The sequence below is a fragment of the Diabrotica virgifera genome, chromosome 2 (assembly GCF_917563875.1).
Source record: "Diabrotica virgifera virgifera chromosome 2, PGI_DIABVI_V3a".
Taxonomy (NCBI): Eukaryota; Metazoa; Arthropoda; class Insecta; order Coleoptera; family Chrysomelidae; genus Diabrotica; species Diabrotica virgifera.
In genome coordinates, this window is record NC_065444.1 from 163,653,112 (window position 1) to 163,678,436 (window position 25,325).

Below are 25,325 nucleotides of genomic sequence, written 5' to 3' on the forward strand. Positions count from 1 at the left end.
GTATAGTGTCATACAGCTTTAACAACGTTTTACAGGTTTTACCTAACTTTACATAAAACAAACTTAATATTAGATAAAAACTAATATAAATTATAGAAAAATATTAAACATTATGGAAATATTTGTAAAAATAAAAAGATAACTGTTAAAATCATTTCAGAGGTAGCTGAATAATTCCCCAAAAAAGACCCTATAATCTTTTGAAAGTAGACGAATATGTAATGCTTAATAAGGTTATGTTATTTATTGTGCATGTTCCAGATATTTGAAAATATATTAAAGCAAAAATGAGTTCTGATTCAGAACTAAGTGATAGCGACATTGAGGTATTTATCTTTTACACCGTTTTGATACTACTATTTGTAGTTGTGCAGCTGTCACAGAAGCTTTTTTATGCTAAGACTTATATGCTCAATCACATTTTGCCTTGTAATATAGAAGTCCATTCTAGTATCTTATTGATTGTTTTGTTTATGCTCTGCTACAATGCAAATATTATTTTAGTTGTTTAGTGTATATGCCTGGAATCACCTCAATCAGCATCTAATTTGTTTTTGTATTTTGTTATTTTTGTCATCTCCTGAACCTTTCATATCCCTAAACCCTCTACCCTTGTTCGGAACTAGAACCGCTACTACTACCTATAGGTATAAAATCAAGTTTTATAGTTAGTTAATAAAATGTATTTTTTTGTTTTTGAAATATTATAACAGCTCTTCAGGCCTGGGGCCCATGGCTTTTATCTTCACTATTTTTGGCCTCTCATCTTTTTTCGTCTTTTCCTTCCAGTCTGGTATCCTTAGTTTTTTACTTCGGTTTTAACATCTTCTAATCACTTCTTTTTTGGTCGTCTTCTTCTGTGCTTCCTGCCGCTCATCCTGTTAATACTTTTTTTGTATGTCTGTTTGTGGGCATCCTGTAAACATGTTCCATCCAACATGCTCTTTGTGCTTTTACTTTTTGTATTATGCTTAGTTGGTTGTAGAGCTTGATCACTTCCTGATTATTTGTTCTTCTTCTCCATACTTCATCATTGTCTTTTGTCCCTCCATATATCTTGCGTAATATCTTTCTTTCCCATTGTTCCAATTTCGGTGTATTTTCCTGACTTAACACCCAAGTTTCGTTGTCATACGTACCTAACTGAAGGTTGCACAATATTTTTGTATACGCTGTGAGCTTCGCTGGTGTCGCTCCTGGCGGATTACTAATCAACTTTCACTGGTAATTTTTAAATTTATTATTTAATTGTTATCGCTTAATATTTACAACGCAAAAAAGTAATTAAATTATAATCGATTTTTTTAAGATTTTGCTAATCATTTTGACGTTCTATTGATAAAATATGAATTTCTTACTTCGGATACTTTCACAATTATCGTGTAGATGGCGGTAAGATTAATATATTAATTTATAATTAGATATTACGGAACATTAAAAAAACTTAAATTCAGTATTTAAAACGTATTGTATATTTAAGGTAAAAATATATAACACAGCTTTGACAAACTAATACTTTTTATAATTAATGTTTTTAATTTTAATTTTAAATTAATCACTTTGACATTTATGTCAAATTTCCAGTAATCGTTTACAGACTTGTCACTACTGGCGCTCGCGAATTTGTAAATATCCCTTCTACGTACGAGCTCACAGCGTATAGCCTGATTTTCATATCCCTGGATATTAACTTAAATTTGATCATTGATATTATTATTATTATTTTTATTATTATCTTCGGGCTCAATTTTCTTTGCTCTCAATTCAAAGTACTTTGTTTTATTTTCGTTTATACATAGTCCAAAATTTTTCCACATTGTTTGTATTTTTTTGAATGTTCTTATGAGATCTGATTTTGATCTCACAATTAATGCTATATTGTCTGCAAAAGCAATAACCTGTTGCCTCTTGAAGTATATTATACCATCTATCTCTACATCACTTTGTCGAAGAATAACTGCTAGAATAAATTAAATTAATATTTATTGACGGAAAGCTCCATTTTACAATTAAAATTAAAAGTCAAAATTAAACATTGAACACAAGTTAACTTACATTACTTACAATTAAATTAACAACATCAAAAAATTAAAATCAAACTAAAATAATTCACGTGAAATAGTCCTTTGAAAAGCATTTAGTGTGACTCCCATAAAGTCTATATTTGGAAACTCATTTACACTAGAAACAATTCTATTTAAAGGCATATTTTCTGCATGACGTGTATTGCACAATCTAGCGGATAGCAAGGGAAATCTTCTCAAATTCCTAGCTAGAACATAAAAATCTATTCGACCCAGAATACTAGGTGCAACAATAATACCATTTAACACCTTAAATACGAAATTAAGGTCAAAGTATCGCCTGCAATCCTCTAGATGGTGCAAATGAAACATCTGCATAACCTGACTGGAATTCAATTGCATTCCTCTAGTACCTAATCTATACCGCAGATATCTAACGAATTTATTTTGAATCGATTCAATTCGATATTTGTGATTCTCATAACTTGGACTCCAAATCACTGAACAATACTCTAGTAATGAACGAACATAACTCAAAAACAATCTCACAATTACAAACAAATTATTAAAATCATATGATATTCTGATGACTAACCCTAATGTCCGATTAGCACGCGCAATAATGGCATCATAATGGTCCACGAAACTTAACTTACTATCCAGTAACACACCTAAATCCTTAATTACCTGAACCCTAGATAAATCTACATCTCCTATCTTGTATTTAAAATCACTGGTGGTCTTATTACGTGAAAAAATAATATATGAGCATTTCGAAGCATTCAATCTAAGATTATTTTCCTGGCACCAATGTACTAAAGAATCCAAGTCTCTCTGCAAACCCTCACAATCAGATTCTGACCTAATGCATTTAAATATCTTTAAGTCATCTGCAAATATCAGATATTCAGATTTAAAGTTCCTACCAATATCATTTACCAACAACAGAAAAAGCTTAGGACCCAAATGGGAACTCTGCGGAACCCCTGACACGACTTCAAATCCATTAGAAACACATCCTGCTGATCTTACTTGTAATGTTCTTCCTTGCAAATACGAAGTAAACCAAACTAATAAAGAACCAGTGATACCAAAGTTTCTCAGCTTTGTAATTAAGACATTATGATCTAGTAGGTCAAAGGCCTTACTGAAATCGGTGTATATAGAGTGCACCTAGTAACCCTCATCCATTGCTGTACCTATACTATCGATATACAAAAAGAGGTTAGTGAGAGTAGAACGTCCATCTACAAATCCATGTTGGTTGTCCGTAATAATGTTCCTAAAACAATTATCCAAACTTGGCAAAACCATTTTTTCAAATACTTTACATAAGGCTGACTGAATAAACTGGCCGATAATTTTTGATATCACTATGATCTCCTGCCTTGAAAATAGGACACACAAAGGAATGTTTCCATCTGTTCGGGAAAATTCCTGTCTGGAGAGATTTATTAAGTACATATACTAATGGTTCACACAAGGACACTGCACTTTCTCTTAGGAACAAATTCGGTATCAAATCAGGGCCAGCCCCTTTATTGACATTTAATGACAACAACACATTCAGTAAATTGTCAAAAGTGACTTCGAGGTTACTAATTTCCACCTCCAGCTGTTGTGAGAAAATTTCATTACTCTCCAGGTTATCCAGAGATTTACCATTAAAAGTGCTGTATACAGTACCAAAATGTTTCGCAAGCAACTCTGTTATTTTTTGTTTGTCATCCTCACTTTCCTCACCTAGAAACATAGAGCCAGGGAGAGCACCATGTCCGTTGGTTTTATTTTTGATGAACTTCCAAAATTCACCAGCGTTCTCATTTATTCTCACTTTCATCTTTGAAACGTAAGCATTGTAAGACTGCTCAGTGAGTGATGAGCATTCATCTCTCAAATTTTTAAATTCAATATAGTGGTGATACTTATTTGTAGTTTTATATTTTTTATGCACAATCTTTTTGGAAATGACTTTAATCTTAAGTTCAGATGAGAGCCAAACAGGAAAATTCGATCTTTTTACAGATATCTTTGGTACAAAAAGTTCAATTGCATTCCAAATAATGGTTTTAATAATGGAAGTGTTTCTCTATTGATTGGAGTCCTATATACCTGCTTAAAGTCTATAAACATAATGTGTAAACCTAGATTTTGTTCATAGCTGTTGTGCAGTATTTGTTTTATTGCAAAAATCTGATAATTCTAGATCTGCCTCTTCTAAACCTTCCCTGATATTCACCTATTATTTCATATTCATATTTTGTTAGTCAGTTTCTTATTAATAGAGCCAATATCGTATATGCTCCATCTAATAGAGCAATCCCTCTATAATTTTGGTATAGATGTGTATCTCCCTTTTTATGGATCGGACATAATATGGATGCATTTTTCCAGCCTTGTGGTAATTTTTAATTTTTCCAAATTCGTCTTATTACGTATGTTGATTAGTCATTTGAGTAATAGCTGTCCACCTTCCTTGAATATCTCTGGTGTTATACCGTTTTCTTCTGGACTCTTGTTATTTTTCAGCTGGTACATATATTATATCCTTTATCTCCTGATCTGATGTTTCATTTATTTCTGCCTCATTTTTGTTTGGCTCCAATCTCCTGATTGTATTTCCTTGGTATTTTCGTCTGTGTTGAGTAGTTCCTCAAAGTATTCTGCCCACCTCTCTAGATCTCTTGGTAAGTCTCGCCTTCTTTACTTTTCCAGAATATTGCAAATCTGGGACCTGTAGCTTTATTGACTTTGACTTCTTGGTAAAAATTCTTAATCTCTTTATTTATCATATGATTTTCCATATGTTATATATAACTTCATTTATTAGTATTCTTGTTTCTTTTTTCTAAAGGTTAGTCTTGCTTTCTTCTTTGCTGCTTCATAACATTTCCTCGTTTCTGCTGTATTTAGTTTTATTTGTATTTTAGCTTTTCTTCTTCTCTTTTACAAACTGCATTAAATCAATCTTGACTTTTTGCTTTGTTTATTTTTCTTACTGTCTTTTCTGTTATCTTCTCTATTTGTGTCCATTCTTAGTCAGTACATATCTTCATTTGGAATTGTGTCTTCTAATCTGTTTGTTATTTCTCGTTTTAACTGGTTTTTGATGTTTTGATACTTGACTGTTCGTTTATATAATTCCATATTCAGGTCAATTATCTAGTATAATTTTTTTTTGTCAATTTTGCCATACACATTATTAAAACAATATTATATTTTTGGGTTATACAGTCATACAATTCCTGAGTGTCACAAGCATAATCATTTTATTATATTTAACTATTTTTCTTTGATTTTGTGCCTCCACATGTGTGTTAATCATTTTTATCGCATTTCCCCAGCAAAACTCCACTACAAATTAAAAAAAAAAAATAACTTAGAACATGATGAAATTTATTGTTATAATTTTTAGCTCCAACAAGCATTTGCAGATGGTAAGCTTCAACCTGGCTTAAATACTGTGGAAGAAGGACCAAAACAGTTCACAAATAATGTGGTAAGTACCCCTGTATATATACATATAAAACAGTAATGACACTCTGTGATTTTGAAGAAGTTACGCAGTTTTTCCCCACTGACAGCTTCAAATGAATAGTCACAGAACTCGCTGCACTTCTGCATACTTTCAATCTTGAAGGTTTGACTAACAATTCAGGTGCGTAATTCAGTAGCACAGTTGCTGCTGGTTTAACCTTGTACATGTGACATTTGTTTTAATATGTTGCCTTTTGAAGCTGTTGGAACTACTGAGATCATTCAAAGATTTGATAATTTATTTGATCTATTTAATTCGTCTAATATTTCTAACCGTAAGCCCTAAGCCCTACAATAGGGCTTTTAGTAATTCTGATTACCAAAAAGATTTTTCATCGAGCCAGTCTGGTCGTAACTTTTCATTTCAGATGACAGTTAACAAGATGGCTGCTTCCACAAAACGATACTTCAAAAACTTCAAAGGAGCTGATGAGAGTGTCACTATTGTTTGTTTTCAATACTGTGCAAGTACTAAGTTGACTTTTAAAAAAGGAGAAAGGCAAAGATTATGATCAACACTGACAATTGACTTCTTAATAAAATCAATTTGGTGCTTGCAAATAGTATAGGAAGGGAAACCTCCTCATTCACAATGATTTATTGTGGTTGAAGCGTCTAATGTCTTCTGATTGATGAGTAATGGTCGCTGGGTTTAATTAGTTAGGTAGTAGAGACAATTGACTGTTTAGATTTGTAGAGATAAGATATATATGTGCATTTAGTATAGCAAAAATGAATAAATGTGTGTGTTTGTACGCAAATGTGAAAAATTTGACCTGGCTATATGTTCATAAATTGTATCAATGTTAGAGAAAATATCGCACCTACCCTTAAAATGAGTGTAATTGGCCTGTATTTCCAGGAGTGGATAGCATCTCCGTGACGGGACCGCCACCCGGGTGGTAAACTAGGCAAATGTGTCTCGTTCGACGTAGAATTTCGTACTGAGTTGAGTTTTGTCTTCCTTTTCCTTGGCAAGGTTCAGGTACCGCCCTTTCGGGATAAAGAAAACTTGGAAGTCATAAAAGGCCGACACATGGGATTCCTTGAAACACTTTCTAGCCTGATACATGTGCCAAGCAAACTTTTGTCAAAGTGAGTGCGTTCTCTCTTTCAACAAGAAAATATTTATGAACAGCCAGTGGTGTTGCAAAGAAGGATTTAACTATGAAATCTATTATATAAAATGGAGTTAAACTATGTATATATTTATTATAAGAAAACTAAGAGGGTATTTGCTATTACATAATTAAGTAGTCATATGCTTAACTATAAAAAAACTAATAAACTAAAATACTAAAATACCTTGCATACTTTCCCAAACAGTGGTATTTGCAAAAAAAAAAACAAAATAAAAACTCATATGTAAAATATAATGAAATTGCTGATGTGAGTGAATTCTGCCGATTTAGATGGTAAGTCTGTAAAACCCTACCATGCTCAAAATTATTTTAACATGTTTTGTGAAAGTCCTATGTGCTGTCCTGGATGTTTTTAATCTTTCACAACTATTGATTCAATTCAAATTAAAATCTTCAACCAAAGTTTTTTATTGTAAAAAAAGGATTTTTCTGACAATTCAAAATGGAATCCCTCTCACTTTTTAGTGGTACTTTAAACCTTTGACCATAGCTCTGATGATGGCTTTGTAAGCCGAAGGCACTCAGCTAGGCTATTTAAAAAACTTACACATTTAAGAAAATACTTTTTTTTTCTCGTTCTTTGACTTGGCAGAAGTGTGTACAATACAACATATCAGTCTTTTCAATTATTTCTCTCGTGTAAAACTATTTACACAATATTTAATATCGAAAGCAATTTCATCCTAACAGACAGGCAACACAATAGGGAACTTGCACATTTTTTTTATTAGGTATATAATAATGTTCGGTTTTGTTTAAAAATGAGATTTCCAAAATTTCCTCAAATTTCCTAGCTCAGATGAAGAGCTTGAAGAAGAAGTACAAGATTCAGACACAGAAATAATTTAGTTTATATTTTTATACTTTTCTACCTATATATTTATAATAATAAATTTTAGTCTGGGCTGATTATCGGAGAATAGGCCATTTTTGGGAAAAGTTATTTACCAGCAATTTTATTGCTGTAATCGAATCTTATGATTGTATATATTAATAATATAGGTATGCAAAGTCCGCAGATAGTGTGCTACTTTTTTTATAAACAAAATGGCGCCCGAAAATCGTGTTTTTTTCAATTTTTGCTCTATAACTACAAAGATTTTAACTTTACACCAAAAACACTCAAATAAAAATTCAGCGCAATTAAATTCTGCATAGAGACGTGTTTTTTTCGATTTACTTAGACGAAAACTTTCCCCGGAAAAAGCGGGTTTTTCCAACAAAATCTTTAATTTTCAACTAAACTTTTAGATAAGTAATTGTTAATCAATAATTAAATAACTTAGCAACGTAAAAGCCCTTTTCATATAGATTATATTTCCAGAAGCCGATGAAAATTGAAGTTTAGCAACAATTGAATTGTTAATTAAAAATTTACGGTCGCTATAATAACCACAATAATTATGATGCATAAGAATAACTATGATTTTTTCATAAAAAGAGACTATACCTATCTAATGTACTTTACAGAATTGAAATTGGACTATTTAGGCGGCCTCAGGAATATTTTAAAATTATAAAGAATTTTTTGGCTTATAAACAAATATCTCGGGAAATAAATCTCGGGAAATATTAAACTAAATTAAATTGTAAAAACGGTATTCGAAAAACAGCGGCAGTACGCTTCATTTAAAAGAAAAAACGTTTAATTATGATGAGTAGTTCCTGAGATACAACCGGTCAAAGTTGACCGGAATTTACGGCAAAGATATAAACAATAAGATCATAATTTTTAAACCATCACCTTTTTCTTTTTGTCCTCTTTCTCCACACCAATTTTGATATCCTTAAAATACTCATAATATATATTATTATAATAAAAACTATCGATAATACGTGTGAAAATTGCCAAAAATAGCCAAATTCCAATCAAAAATTAGGTTGGAGAAAATGTAACCCTCAAAGTTCAAAATCGGTATACGTTAAAAAAATGCATTTTGTCGGCTTCCCATGGAGCAATTTCCTTCATTCTTTTTTTGTTCCCAAGTAACTCGAGTAGAGCCATCGAACTAACGCATAATTAAATGTCAAACTTGCTTTTGTATTGTTATAATAAATTTATTTATTTATTATAACACAAAATTTTAATTTGTTTAAATAAAAATTGTTTAAATAATTATACAGCTTTTAAATGAGAATATTTATGTTTTTAACTTTAAAAGGTACACTTGTAGTAAGTTTATCTAAAAAAAAGCCTACAACTGGAAAAATATGTAGTTTTCTGTTCTTATAAATAAATTAATCTATTATAACAAAACAAAAGCAAGTTTGACATTTAATAATACGTTAGTTCGATGGCTCTACTCGAGTTATTAGGGAACAAAAAAAGAATGAAGGAAATTGATCCATGGAAAGCCGAGAAAATGCATTTTTTTAACGTATACCGATTTTGAACTTTGAGGGTTACATTTTCTCCAACCTAATTTTTGATTGTAATTTTGCTATTTTTGGCAATTTTCACACGTATTATCGATATTTTTTATTATAATAATATATGTCATGAGTATTTTAAAGATATTAAAATTGGTGTGGAGAAAGAGGACAAAAATAAAAAGGTGATGGTTTGAAAATTATAATTCTATTGTTTATATCTTTGCCGTAAATTCCGATCAACTTTGACCGGTTGTATCTCAGGAACCACTCGTCATAATTAAACGTTTTTTCTTTTGAAAGAAGCGTCCTGCCGCTGTTTTTCGAATACCGTTTTCACAATTTAATTTAGTTTAATATTTTTCGAGATATTCTATTTGTTTATAAGCCAAAAAATTGTTTATAATTTTAAAATATTTCAGAGGCCGCTTAGATAGTCCAATTTCAATTCTGTAAAATACATTAGATAGGTATAATGTCTTTTTATGAAAAAATCATAGTTATTCTTATGCATCATAATTATTGTCGTTATTATAGCGACCGTAAATTTTTAATTAACAATTCAATTGTTGCTAAACTCTTCATTCAATTTCCATCGGCTTCTGGAATTATAATCTATACCAAAAAGGGCTTTTACATTACCAAGATATTTAATTATTGATTAACAATTACTTATCTAAAATTTTAGTTGAAAATTAAAGATTTTGTTGGAAAAACCTACTTTTTGCGGGGAAAGTTTTCGTCGAAGTGAATCGGGAAAAACACGTCTCTATGCAGAATTTAATTGCGGTAAATTTTTATTTGGGTGTTTTTGGTGTAAAGTTAAAATCTTTGGAGTTATAGAGCAAAAATTGAAAAAAAAACACGATTTTCGGGCGCCATTTTGTTTATAAAAAAAGTAGCACACTATCTGCGGACTTTGCATACCTATATTATTAATACATACAATAATAAGGTTCGATTACAGCAATAAAATTGCTGGTAAATAACTTTTCCTTGTATTTTGCTAATTAGCCCAGAGTATTTATGTTTTTCTGTCATATTTGCAAAGTCTATTGTATAGTACATATTATTTTCCTTTAAATAATAAAAAGTAATCTGAAATATATACCACGACCAATGAGGTCGCGTTTTGGGCTGGCTGCTCTAATTTGAATTTTTAATCGTCTTTAGGGCCAAACGAAAGACAAAAAACTTTTTTTCTTTGATATATTATGTTTTAAATTATGTTTTGTTGTGATTTATAGCATTTTTTCGAATTTAAAATTTCATACAAGTTCCCTATTTAAAGGTATACTTTTAATTCTTTAACGATATATAGAAAATCTATTTTATTTATACAGCTTTTGAATAATAAGTGTGTAAATTTAATTTTTAATTCAAACCTAATTTTAGAGTGGTTTAAAACAAAAATTAGAAGAAATCAAACTCAAGTTACCATGGATAGAACGACTGGACTGTGTAAATGCACAAGCCCCTTTAGCACCTGAATTAGCAGCTCAAATGTTGACCCACGAGGAAAAAAGAAGTAATGAGCTTAAAAATAATAAAAAGCTCACACAGTTTACTCCAAGTGAAGACCCGGTTTTAAACGACTTTAAAAGAGAAATGATGTTCCACAGACAAGCCCAGGCTGCCATTCTAGATTCTATACCAAAGCTAAAAGATATGGGAATACTAACTAAAAGGTAAATGCTATAAATTGTGACCATTTTGTATCGCTAGTATTACTTCATATTTAGGCCAATTCTACCTCAACTAATTTTCTTTTTAACTTTAACACTTTTGCTGCCACCTATTTATTACATACTCACTATTGGTGTCATATATAATATTCATTAACATTAGTAGTGAGCCAATATGAAATTTGAAGACTGTATATTACTTTTACCTCAGGACTTAAAAAACTTCAAATTAAAAACCAGAGTCAAAAATGTATGAATTGAACCTTTACCAAGGTGCCTCCAAAACAATAAGTTATTATGAGTAGAGCTGCACACAAGAGCTGTTCACAATTTGTTAATGTCAGAAGGCGACAGTAGCACCTCACTGAAGTAAGTGAAAACGCCTTTTGGCGACAGTGGCACCTCACTGAAGGAAGTCAAAAAATCATTTTGGTGACAATGGCACCTGATTCACACACGCAAAACGCCTTTTGGCGACAGATGGCAGCCAAAGTGTTAACAAATAGACTTAGCATCCTAGACGAGCTTGAAAAGAATTCAAACGAGTGAGAAATTACCTTTCTGCAAGTGTTACACACTATACTTTTTCTACAAGCACAGTTTTTCCTAAAAATAAAAATCACAATTTCCAAACGAGGAATAATTATAATAATATGTGATAAATTTTAAACTGTATTTAATTAATACTAATCAATTTAAATTCCTTCTACCTAAACATATTGCACAGAAATCAGTTAAAAAATTATTACACAATGTTGTCACATTTGACGTTATATTTATGCAGTCACGGATTTTCACCAAACCTACTTCATTCGACGTATCTTGCTTAGGTTGCTTAAGGTTGCTTAGGTTGCTAAATCCTTATTGGTTATTTGATAATTATAAAATGTTTATTAAGAATAAAATTGTAAAATAAAACAGTTGTAACATCCATAATTAAATTTTTATTCTATAGTTAAATATAATAATTTTGTCTTATAGGTTATACAGTATGTCCCTGTAAGTTGTATCCATATGGAAAATTTTTTTATTATTAATTTTACGAAAAAAAGTTATTCTTCATAAAAAGCTCTGCATGGTCCAAAACCTAAGATTTAACCATCAAATATCAAATTTTTTGAATATTATACGAGGTATGTCAAAAAGTTTGAATTTCACTCAAGAGTAAAGTAGCTTTATTTTTCACAATATTGAAAATTGCTATTATAAAAAGTTGTTTGGAATTAAAAACTATATTCGAGTATGCAATTAAATCATTCTAATTGAAATTTTTTTTTTTGAAAAATTATGGATAACTAACATTATTTTCAGTTATTTCATTTCAGATAACTCTTTTATTATTAATTTTACGAAAAAAGTGATTATTAATAAAAAGTTCTGCATGGTCTAAAACATAAAATACAACCCTCTTATGTCAAATTTTATCAATTTTATACGAGGTATGTCAAAAAATATAAATTTGGCTCAAGATAAAAATACGTTTATTGTTCACAATATCGATAATTGTTATTATGAAAAGTTATTTAGAATTAAGAACTGTTTCAGTATGTAATTACATCCTTCTAATTGAAATATTCTGAACTATAAAGGTACTTTACTTTTGATCTACATTTATCTTTTTTGATATACCTCGTATAAAATTGATAAAATTTGATATAAGATGATTGTATTTTAGGTATTAAACCATCCAGAACTTTTTATTAAGAATCACTTTTTTTCGTAAAATTAATAATAAACTAAATAAACTAAATTAAAAATAAAAAATCAGAATTGAAATATCTGAAGAGAATGTTACGTTATCCATAATTTTTCAAATTTTTTTTTTCAATTAGAAGGATGTAATTGCGTATTAGAATATAGTTTTTAACTCCAAACAACTTTTCATAATAGCAATTTTCAATATTGTGAAAAATAAAGCTACTTTACTCTTGAGTGAAATTCAAACTTTTTGACATACCTCGTATAACATTCATAAAATTTGATATCTGATGGTTGAATCTTGGGTTTTGGACCATGCAGAACTTTTTATAAAGAATAATTTTTTTCGTAAAATTGATAATAAAAAAGTTTTCCATATGGATACAACTTACAGGGACATACTGTATATTTGTCTAAACTTTAATCACGGATGTAAACAGAATATAACGTTACTCAGAATGAGGTAGTCAACTGTGCAGAAAAAAACTTTCCGGCACAGAAACGTCACTTTTCTGCACACTAATGTCATATACAGTAGGAAACATGAAAGAATACCCATGAACGAACATCTAAAACACGCTGTATTTTCCTGTCTCCGTGTCACACAAACAATTGACCAGCGCAAGTACATGTAATAATTATTATTACATGTACTTGCGTTGGACAATTTTCTTTGTGACACGGTGACAGGAAAATACAGCGTGTTTTATATGTTCGTTCATGCGTATTCTTTCATTTTTCCGACTGTATCTTATACTGTGGGAAATATCAAGTTTTTTAACATAAAACTGTACAGAAAAGTGCATTTTAAATAGTGGTTGTAGAAAAAGGAACTTTGTAGTATTACAATTGGGAGGTAATGTGAATAGATCCATCCTTCAAATCAATTATTACATTTATTCACTGTTTTAGATATGTAATAGGCTGTGCTCTGTAATATTTACAAAGTATATATTTATGACATATGCAAATGGGTGCAGTGAGATGCGTTTTCAAAACTTGTATCTTACAAAAAATATTGAAAACTCGTATTTTAAAAATGATTTCTGACTTGGAAGTTTGAAGTGAAAACGTCATATCTGATATGATAAAAATAATAGAGAGGACAGGTTTCTAATCTACAAAAAGGAGGAATATATTTCTAATCTACAAAATTAATTGTAAATTAATTGTAATAAAATTAAAAATTTATGCTAAGAAGTCCAAAATCATGAAATTTACCGGAAGGAATTTAGAGGCAAGTACCTTGGAGTAATATCACGATCGAGTCTTTGCTTACTTGAATTAGCAGATAAAACGAATAAAACCAAAAGAGCGGTGACTACTTCAATGTTAGCTCGACGCGCTCATAGGTCAATGTGGCGTTTAAAACCATATTAGATTTATAACAGGAAAACTGACGCATTAGCGGTATGATGACCAAAGGTACAGCAAAAAAGTATTATCCTCTAAGTAAGCAAGGTACAGTAGAACACCGATTATCCATGCTCCTCGGGACCAGACGTGGCACGGATAATCCGAACACTTATTTCTTATATAATACATATGTACGAATATATAGATACATATGTACCTACCTACCATATATATGTACCTTCTTCTTCTTCTACGGCACTACAGCCCAAATTGAGCCTTGGCCTCCTTTATTTTTTGCCTCCACTCTTGCTTGTCTGTGTCTGCTCTTCTCCATACACGGACTCCTAAAAGGGCTTGTGCGTCGCTGTTTACTGTGTCTTCCCAGCGCTTTCTTGGCTTTCCAACCGGTCTCTTTTCCTGCATTCTAGCATTCAGTGCTCTTTTTGGTAGCCTAATCCTCTCACATTCTTATCACATGTCCGGCCCATTGCAATCTTTGTATTCTAATAAAGTCTGACATGGGTGATTCCTTATAAAGTTGATAAAGTTCGTTGTTGTATCGACTTCTGAAGATTCCATTTTCCATCACGTTTTCCTTTCGAATGTGTCAAGTTTGTTTTTGGATGTTTCTTTCAGGACCCAGGCTTCACTGCCATAGCATGTTATTGATCGAATTAAAGTTTTATAGATTCTCATCTTTGTATTTCGGTGAACACTTTTAGACCGAAATATATGGGAGAGGGCAAAATAAGCTCTGTTTGACTGCGTTATTCTCTTCCGTTTTTCTCCATCTTCTGATCCGTCGGCATATATTTCTACTCCTACGTATGTAAACTTTCCAACCGTTTCAATGTCATCTTCATGTATAATGTTTTGTGGGACTACATTTCTTCTCGTCTGAGTCATTATTTTTGTTTTTTCTGTGTTAATTTCCATACCTAGCATTTTTGTTTGTGTTTTTAACTCTGCGTATGTTTCCTGTGCTCCTGTTGATGTTCTACTCATAATATTAATATCATCGGCATAAGCGGCCAGTTGAACCGTTCGGTTGGTCAGTAGATTTCCTCTTCCAGTTTGCATTTGCCTAACCGCATACTCCAGTGCCAGGTTAAACAATGTTGGGGCCAGCCCATCTCCCTGCTTTAGTCCCTGCGAAATTTTGAAAAACTCTGTCCGGTGGTTTTTGTATTCGTACACATGCCTGAGTTTCATCCATATATGTACCCAGTGCTGTTTTTGTAACAATATAGGTGCCGGTACGCAATGTTCCGGGGGGTCTGGGGAGTGTTCATAAGGGGGCCCGCCCCCGAGAAAACTTTTTAAATTTACCCTCAATAAGGGAGTTTAAAAGCTATTTGGGAGCCAGGAAAAAATTCAGGAATTTGACTATAATTTTGTTGTTTTTGAAATTATACTTCTTTAGGCGCGATTTCATTGAGGGTGAAATTTTATTAATCTGCGCGCATGCGCACTCAGGCAGTATGGAGTTCGTTACTAAATGTTTTAATTTATGTATTTATCAGTCCAGAAAAGGTGTGGAAACAATATATTCGTGTTTTTAAATACATTTTTCTACAAACGTGTTAAAAATGCAATTTATAACACTCCATAGGAGCGTTAAAAATGCCACTTTAAAGCACTGGTGCTTTAAAAATTTTAAGGCACTGCAGTTAAAAGTGAATTGTCAAATTGTGAAACGTCAAAATATTTATATTTCATTTATTAACATTATTAGATATTAAAATACAACTTGCGCAATTTGGAAAAGGTGGTTTAAAAGGTTTTTTAAATTTAATTTAAATTGTATTGCATTTTTAACACGTTTGTAGAAAAAAACTATTAAAATTTGTTAGAATATACAAAAATAAAAGTAGATGTTATTCTGATTTACGTATTGACAGTATAGGCAGTTTTGATGTAATGCCAAGAAAAATATAAAAATGGAATGTCAGTCAAGTTCAAGTAAAAATTTTTGTAGGTATTGTCCTGTAATTGAGAATGAATAAATTATAATTGTTGATATATAAGACGTTTGTAGAAAAAATATTGTATGATATAGGTACGTGTTAAAAAGTACATTTTTAAGGCACTCATGTGAATTGCAGAATGAGCGAAGCGAATCTTTCACGCGAAACTTTCACATACGTGCCTTAAAATTGTACTTTTAACATTTATATCATAAATAACTATTATTGTAATTTTTGTGTATTTGGACTTGTCTACCTCGGTAATAAGATAGTAAGTAATATCTAAAGTATTTTATAATTCACTTCGTCTGTTTGTCACTATGTCTGAGAAATCTTGTAGCCCGGATAATCAAAAGGGTATAGCTCAGTGGTAAAGCGTTGGACTGGAAATCAAGAGGACCGCGGTTCGAATCCTGGTGTTTTCTAATCTTTTTTTAATTTTTGGTATTGTTTTAATTAAAATGTTTGAAAAGTAGTAAGTAAAAATTACTTTAATCTTTAAATAAAATACAAATAAACTGTCCAAAAGTATATTTATTTCATAAAATAAAAATGGTATACATTTTTATTTTATGTATAATGTATACCATTTAATATATACCAATAAAAATGTATACCATTTTTATTCAGTTGCAATGCGAAGGCAAAACAATCTTACTTTTCAATTAGAATACGGAGTGCAGTAAAGTCCCTTGAATCGCGATTTTCGGCTCTTATTGGAGCCTTCATCGGAAAGAACGTAGGCACTGTTCTCCAAAATATATTTATTTCATTGACATCATATTTAGAAGTATAACTTCTTACATGCGTACAAAGTACACACACACATTCTTTTTTTAAATTTTTTGTCCCAAGAGGTGCCGGTACGGCGTACCGGCGCGTACCGTCACAAAAACAGCACTGTATGTACCTACCTACTACAAAAAGAACAGAAAAAATTAATCTTTCATTATGAGTGTCCCTCTCGTCGTATAGAGCTTCCGTCGAGAGATTTACGGTTACGCTAGTTTGATAAAACCTCAAAAATGCAATTTTAGTAATATAAAATCATAGCACAAATAATCCTCAGCCCGGATAATCCGCACACGGATAATTGGGGTTCTACTGTACTTGCATGGAATGACAGGGGCCCTGAGGGGTACACCAACAGAAGCTATGGCCCTAATTCACATCTTTCCTTGCACTAGTTAAAGGGTGGAGGCGAGAAAAAGATATTACAACCAGCGAGAAAATCTGAGTAAAATAATGGTTAGATCAGGACATAACATCGTACAATCAATTCGGGTCCATATGGATAATGACTTCTGAGCATATGGTATCCAGATACACCTTAATTATGTTTAGGTGAGTTAAGAGACACCTGCATGCAATGAGACTGTTTTATGGAGACAGCTGCAGACTCTGTGGAAAAGCACCTTAAAAAGTCAACCGTAGTTTGCATGAGTACGAGGCACTAGAGCGCATGAGGCGATGTAGAGTCTATCAAGTTATTCCAAAACATATGGTGCACTTGTCCACTATACCTGAACAGGTTGGAGTAAAGAAATCGATTTGATTCTTAGACCTTTTCTCAGTGCGACCTGCAAGATCTTCTGTTTATACTCTACATTTATATTCATTCCAACAGATCTAGGATTCTAAGAAAGTCTATTGTCCGTTTGGGATAGATACTTGTTATCGAACCTAGTCAGATTCTAAAAAGACCTGCTCCTTTTACTCACGGCGTTTGCGAACAATTGCAGTGCTCTCTCTCCTGTCGTTTCCCCATTACTGAGGATCATGATTTCCTCCAATACTCCTAACAAATTTTCTCCATTGGTCTCTACCTTCAGCTGCTCTAAGGGTTTTGCAGATTGACTGGCTCACTGAAGTTTGAATTTATTCGGACCATTTGGTTGATGACCGTCCTCTTGGTCTTCTATTCGGAACTGTAGAATTCTGTTGGTCCTATGAGCTCTCCAAGATATGCGCAGCATTCTTCTCCAACACCATATCCCATATCTCAAAGGAAGCTTAATTCCTGGACAAATAATCCCGGACAAAAAATCCCCACAAATTATCCCCGGACAAATAATCCCCGGACAAAAAATCCCCACAAAAAATCCCGGACAAATAATCCCCACAAATTTTTTTGGACAAAATATCCCCACAAAAAATCCCGGACAAAAAATCCCCAAGAACTATTTGATGCCGAATAGTTCTCTAAAAGTTTTCCCGAAATTTTACCAAATTTCGAATTCCAATTCCATGCTAAAAAACTTCAAAATTTACATGACAAAAGAGTGTGAGTTTTTTCAAAAATCGTGGAAGATAATATGGGGAATGAGCTAAGGCCCTGTTCTCATGACAGGGGCTTAACACGCGTATTGATAACGCGCGATTACAACTACATACATTCTACTTGAGACCGTTCACATGCCAATGCGCGTTTTAATGACCTAAAACGCGCGTTACCATGTGAACGGTCTTAAGTATAATGTATGTAGTAATAATCGGGCGTTATCGAAACGCGCGTTATCAAGCGCCTGTGAAGAGAACGGGCCTTAGCTCATTCCCCATATCTTCAACGATTTTTGAAAAAACTCACACTCTTTTGTCATGTAAATTTTGAAGTTTTCAGCATCGAATTGGAATTCGAAATTTGGTAAAATTTTGGGAAAACTTTTAGAGAACTATTCGGCAGCAAATACTTCTCGGATATTTCTTGTCCGGGATTTTTTGTGGGGATATTTTGTCCAAAAAATTTGTGGGGATTATTTGTCCGGGATTTTTGTGGGGCTTTTTTTGTCCAGGGATTTTTTGTCCAGAGATTATTTGTGGGGATTTTTTGTCCGGAATTATTTGTCCGGGGATTATTTGTCCGGACCCCTCTCAAAGGCATCCATTTTTGGCGTTCTTGTTCGCTATGAGTCCAAAATTCTGCCCCATATATAAATATTGAAAATACAAGTACATTCACCAATCTCATCTTCGTTTTTGGAGAGATAGATCTATCTGTCTTTCTAAACTTTAGAAGCGACTCGTCGCATTTTTCGCCATACCAATGCGTCTCCGAACTTCTGCTTCGCAGTTGCCATAGTTAATTGCACTGTAGTTGCAAACAATATGTTCTGCCGTTTCTTGTGCCTTTTCTCATAATCTACATGTTGCTCTGTCCACTTTGCCCATTTTATAAAGATGATAAATATCTGAGTGAAAAAGGTCCATTGAGAACACCCATGATTACTCAGTTCAATGTTTTGAATCTCTCAATAGTGTTTTTGCGTAGGGAAGGTTGTATCCTTTTTGTTTGCCTTTGGCCTGGAATATCTTCCATTATGTGGGCTTTTGGTTGAAAGAAACCACACAATGGCTTTGTTCCGATAAAACGAATATTTGCTCCTGTTTTAGTAAGAATTGCAATATATCATTAGCAACAATTCCTCTATGCCCTGCAATCCACATCAAAGTTATTTTCTTGCCCGCTCAAGTTGTTATCGACTCATAAGTTGTAGACTTCAGATCCTGTAGTGAAGTTTTACCGTCATGCAATAAATATTTTGGCTGAATTTAGGCGGTTTTTCAAGCGCTCTTGAGCATACAACCCTATTGCTATCAGCTCTGCTTGAAATATTTTAGGAGTATTTCTCAGGGCTATTGACAGTTTGCTGTTAGGATCAGTAACCTCTGTTTCCACTCGCTGTTTACATGTTAAAAAGTAATAAATTAGCCATCTGTAAGTCGATGAAAGTAGCTTTTTCCGGAACGCTTGGCCCTTACTCGAACTGGCAGTTGGTTGATTTAAACTGCGCGTCATAGAAAACGGGCACCCTAAAAAATGGGTCATTTTTGATGTCGCGTATCTCCTAAACCTGTTGTCCGATTTAAGTGATTTTTTGAATATGTTATAGCCCTATTCTTTGTCAATATCTCTGTATTAATATTTTTGCATAACAGGTAAATTTTCATTATATACCGGGTGTACGAATCAAACTGTGTTTTTTTCTCAAAGTTCGCAACACCCTGTGGCATATTCTAGCATTTATAAAATGCTGAAATTAAAACCCAACTATAGCCTCAGGTTTTCTTAACATTCTGATTTTTGATTCATTCATTTATGATGGATAATACAAAAGTTATGTTCTTTAACAACTAGGCATGCTCTTTATCAGTACAGGGTGTTTCTAAAGAAGTACGACAAACTTTAAGGGGTAATTCTGCATAAAAACATGATGACCGGTTGCTTTATAAACATATGTCCGCAAATGCTTCGTTTCCGACATACAGGATGTTGAATTTTTTCTTAAAAACTGACGATTTATTTATTGCCCTAAAACCGGTTGAGATATGCAAATGAAATTTGGTGGGTTTTAAGACGTAATTTTTAAACATTTTTTGATATACAATTAAGAATTTTTTATTCACCATTGGCGTACATACGAATAATATGATCGGTCATATTACCCGTATGCGCTCCAATAGTGAATATAAAATTCTTAGTTGAATGTCAAAAAATGCGCAATAACCATCTCTTAAAACCTACCAAATTTTATTTGCATATCTCAACCGGTTTTAAAGCAATAAATAAATCATCAGTTTGTAAGAAAAAATTTAACATCCCGTATCTCGGAAACGAAGCTTTTGCGGATATATGATTATAAAGCAATCTGTCATTATTTTTAATGCAGAATTACCCCTTAAAGTTTGTCGAACTTATTTAGTCCCTAAAACACTTTAGACTTATAACACCCTGTACTGATGAAGAACATGGCTAGTTGTTAAAGTACATAACTTTTGTATTATCCAACATAAGCGAATGAATCAAAAAACAGAATGTTAAGAAAACCTGAGGCTATAGTTGAATTTTAATTTCAGTATTTTATAAATGCTAGAATAATCCACAGGGTGTTGCAAACTTTGAGAAAAAAACACAGTTTGATTCGTACACCCGGTATACAATGAAAATTTACCTGTTTTGCAAAAATATTATTACAAGGATATTGACAAAGAATAGGGCTATAACATATTCAAAAAATCATTTAAATCGGACAACAGGTTTAGGAGATACGCGACATCAAAAATGACCCATTTTTTAGGGTGCCCGTTTTCTATGACGCGCAGTTTAGTTGGCTAGAATTAGCGGTCCGACACAGATGTAATTTGCTATTTCGAGTAGGGGCTAAGCGTTTCCGAAAAGCTATCTACTTTCATCGACTTACAGTCCGTTCCCACTTGTTGTGTATCGGATCCGTATTTTAATCGGATGTTCCAGTGGTAGAGCATTTTATATTATGGAGCTATTCACATTTATCCGAAACCGATTTTTTGTCGTCGCAGACAATAAATGTCGGCTGTTTTGTGAGTCCTCGTCGCCCGAAAAAAAATCGTGTCGGATCTCGCTCGCCTATGAATAAGAATAGCGCTGTTCACATCTGTCGGGGGTCGGGGGCCAGTGATGCCACATAAAGTCAACAGAGAATTCGTGAGATTGGGAAAATAAATGGTGAGATTTCGCTAGAAATGAATTCTGAATGGAATGGGATTGTTAAATGATAAATAATTATACAATACATAATATAATTACAATATAATTTTAAATACGTTATATTGTCAGATGTTATAGTCTTCTGTTTTCTGATGTGGAGGGAACATTAATATCATTAAAAATATCACAAGGAAAAATTTCTGTACTGGCTGTATACCATAAATCACAAAAAATAAAAACCTTATTTTATAAAAGGTATATGTATTTAAAATCCCTAAAAAGGGCTGTATCCCAAAACGTTTTCGGAATCACTATTCCATCATCAGTGTTATCACAGGTTTACATGCTTTAAGCCACCAAAATGTTCGGGTAAAAACCCTTAAATTGATTTTAAACAGTTGGGGTTACATTATGTTATCTTATTTTATAACCGGATAATGTGATGCCAGTGGGCACCAGGTACTCCAGAGATCACTTTTGACGTCATATGCGTTTTCAACGACCCCAAAATCCCCCGAGTAACAAAATTGAACTCATTTCCGCCGATAATTGACGAGTTCTGAATTTTTTTTATTGTCTGTTTGAGATGCACTTTAAGAATGCATTTTTTGCATGCAGTTTTTCAATATTATATATTATGGCCCCGGTTCACAAAGTTTCCTGGCGCATTCACGAATCGAATGCAAAAAGAATTATTAAGATCCGTCTTGTCCTTTTTTTTTCGGAGTTAAGGCCGATTTTAGTGCTTTATTGCTTCGTCTAAGTTCCCTCGAGTAGAGTGTTAAAAATTTGCACCAGCTTCCATCTTAGCGACAAGCGACAACCGATTATTATCCGAAGTATGAATAGAAACGCCGACGGCCGACACACGATTAATATACTGATCCGACACACGACAAGTGGGAGTGAGTTTTATAGTCGACTAATTTATTACTTTTTCAACATGTAGACAATAAAGTAAAGTAAAGTTCACTGAAGATGGACTGATAGTCCGATAGCGTTTGTTCTGAACAACTATTTTACTACATTTGGATTTTTTATTTAATTTTTTAATTAAATGCTTATAGTCGGAGAGATAGAAGCGGATTTTGTGCGTGATAAGTAATATGGAAAAACTATACGGGGATATGTTGACTTTGTTGTGTACATGACTTTCACCAACGGCCGGAAACCAGAGTGGGGGCCGAGGGTAGTTATAAGGGGTCAAAGTCGCGGTTTTTATTATTTTTTTTTGCGACGCTCATGATCGAGATAGTGCACCAAAATTTGGGAATAAGTAGGTCATGAGGTAACTAAGTACAATCTCCAGGCGTGGAACGCTGCATGGCCGATAAAGGGGTGGGGGTAGGTGTGAATATAAAAAATATAAGCGGTTTTTTGCGACGTTCATGATGGAGATAGTGCACCAAAATTTGGAAATAAGTAGACCATGACTTAGCTAAGTAAAATCCCCAGAGCCGGAAACCAGAGTTGGGTATGAGGGTAGTTTTAAGGGGTCATAGTCGCAGTGTGTATTATTTTTTTTTGTGACCCGGCACAACATTTGTCCCCCACGCAGCGTTCCGCCCCTGGAGATTTTACTTAGTTACCTCATGACCTACTTACTCCCAAATTTTGGTGCACTATCTCCATCATGAGCGCCACAAAAAAAATAATAAAAACCGCGACTTTTACCCCTCATAACTACCCTCGTCCGCCACTCTGGTTTCCGCCTCTGGGGATATTACTTAGTTATGTCATGATCTACTTATTCCCAAATTTTGGTGCACGATCTCAATCACGAACGTCTGGTCATGATCGCGATCATGAGCGTCACAAAAAAAAATATTAAAAAACGGGACTTTGACCCCTTATATCTACCTTACCCACTCTGGTTTCCGGCTCTGGGGATTTTACTTATTTATGTCATGGTCTACTTGTACCCAAATTTTGGTGCACTATCTCAATCACGAACGTCGCAAAAAACCCCTTACATTTTTTTATATTCACCCCTGCCCCACCCCTTTGTCGCCGAGCAGCGTTCCACTCCGGGAGATTTTACTTAGTTACGTCATGACCTACTTATTCCCAAATTTTGGTGCACTATCTCGATCATGAGCGTCACAAAAAAAAAATAATAAAAACCGCGACTTTTACTCCTTATAACTACCCTTGTTTGTCCGCCACTCTGGTTTCCGCCTCTGGGGATATTACTTAGTTACGTCATGACCTACTTATTCCCAAATTTTGGTGCACTATCCCGATCATGAGCGTCACAAAAAAAAATAATTAAAACCGCGACTTTTACTCCTTATAACTACCCTCGTCCGCCACGCTGGTTACCGCCTCTGGGAATATTACTTAGTTATGTCATGGTCAACATAGTCCCAAATTTTGGTGCACTATCTCAATCACGAACGTCGCAAAAAACCCCTTATATATTTTATATTTACCCCTACCCCACCTCTTTGTCGGCCACGCAGCGTTCCACTCCTGGAGACTTTACTTAGTTACGTCATGACCTACTTATTCCCAAATTTTGGTGCACTATCTCGATCATGAGCGTCACAAAAAAAATAATAAAAACCGCGACTTTTACTCCTTATAACTACCCTTGTCCGCCACTCTGGTTTCCGCCTTTGGGGATATTACTTAGTTATGTCATGGTCTACTTATTCCCAAATTTTGGTGCACTATCTCAATCACTAACGTCGCAAAAAACCGCTTACATTTTTTTATATTCACCCCTGACACCCCTTTGTCGGCCACGCAGCGTTCCACTCCTGGAGATTTTACTTAGTTACGTCATGACCTACTTATTCCCAAATTTTGGTGCACTATCCCGATCATGAGCGTCACAAAAAAAAAATAATTAAAACCGCGACTTTTACTCCTTATAACTACCCTCGTCCGCCACGCTGGTTACCGCCTCTGGGAATATTACTTAGTTATGTCATGGTCAACATATTCCCAAATTTTGGTGCACTATCTCAATCACGAACGTCGCAAAAACCCCTTATATTTTTTATATTCACCCCACCCCCACCCCTTTGTCGGCCACGCAGCGTTGCGCCCCTAGATATTTTACTTAGGTACGTCATGACCTATTTATTCCCAAATTTTGATGCACTATCTCGATCATGAGCGTCGTAAAAAAATAATAATAAAAACCGCGACTTTGACCCCTTATAACTACCCTCGACCCCCCACTCTGGTTTCTGGCCGTTGGTGAAAGTCATGTACACAACTAATTCAACATATCCCCGTATAGTTTTTCCATATTACTTATCACGCACAAAATCCGCTCCCAGCTCTTAGACTATTATACCAGTTACAACAAAAGCTTTTTACTTCAATGTTAAAAGTTTTTTAAATAATGTTTCGATTTCAAAAAGGAACTCATAATATTAATGTACTCTTTGTTTTAGGCCTGACGATTACTTTGCTGAAATGGCGAAAACGGATGCCCATATGCAGAAGATTAGGGAACATCTTATGAAGAAACAGGAGCAACAGAAGAGAAGCGAACGAGTCAAACAACTTAGACAGCAACGAAAAGAAGGTAAAATGTTACAAGTTCAGACAAAACTTCAAAGACAACAAGAAAAGAAAGATATGCTTGCTCAGGTTAAAAAAGTAAGAAAGGGAATGTCCAAAGATCTTGACTTCCTTGACGGAAAAAATAAATCTGCTGCCAAAAAAATGGCAGAAAAACGGAAAATGAAAGACAAAAAGTTCGGTTTCGGTGGCAAGAAAAAGGGAATGAAAAGAAACACAAGAGATAGTGCTGCAGATATAAGTGAATTTAAAAATCCGGGTAAACCTGGAAAAAAATTTAACAATAGTGGAAAAGGGGTAAAAGGTGGTAAAATGGGCCAAGGGGCGAAACAAAGAATGGGTAAAAGTAAAAGGATTAAAATGAGATCTAAAGGAAGGAAGTGATTATCAATATTAATTTTTAAATAAATAATTATTAAATAAATAAATGTTTATATTTAATATTTTTTTATTTTAAGAACAATTTTCTATACTTATTTAACTTTATGCGCCCGTTTTCTTGAGTATAATACAAGAATAGGATTTACACTATATAAAGTCGCTAG

The 25,325-nt window shown here is 33.5% G+C and overlaps 1 protein-coding gene across 1 annotated transcript; it reads left to right on the forward strand.

Annotated features, from left to right (window-relative positions):
* Positions 1 to 17: 17 nt before the first annotated feature.
* On the forward strand, positions 18 to 25,221 carry LOC114332100 (probable rRNA-processing protein EBP2 homolog). Its single transcript, XM_028281814.2, has 4 exons — positions 18 to 326; positions 5,440 to 5,523; positions 10,469 to 10,761; positions 24,651 to 25,221. The coding sequence occupies exons 1-4, from the start codon at positions 288 to 290 to the stop codon at positions 25,162 to 25,164; spliced, it is 930 nt and encodes a 309-aa protein (XP_028137615.1). The 5' UTR covers positions 18 to 287; the 3' UTR covers positions 25,165 to 25,221.
* Positions 25,222 to 25,325: the final 104 nt, after the last annotated feature.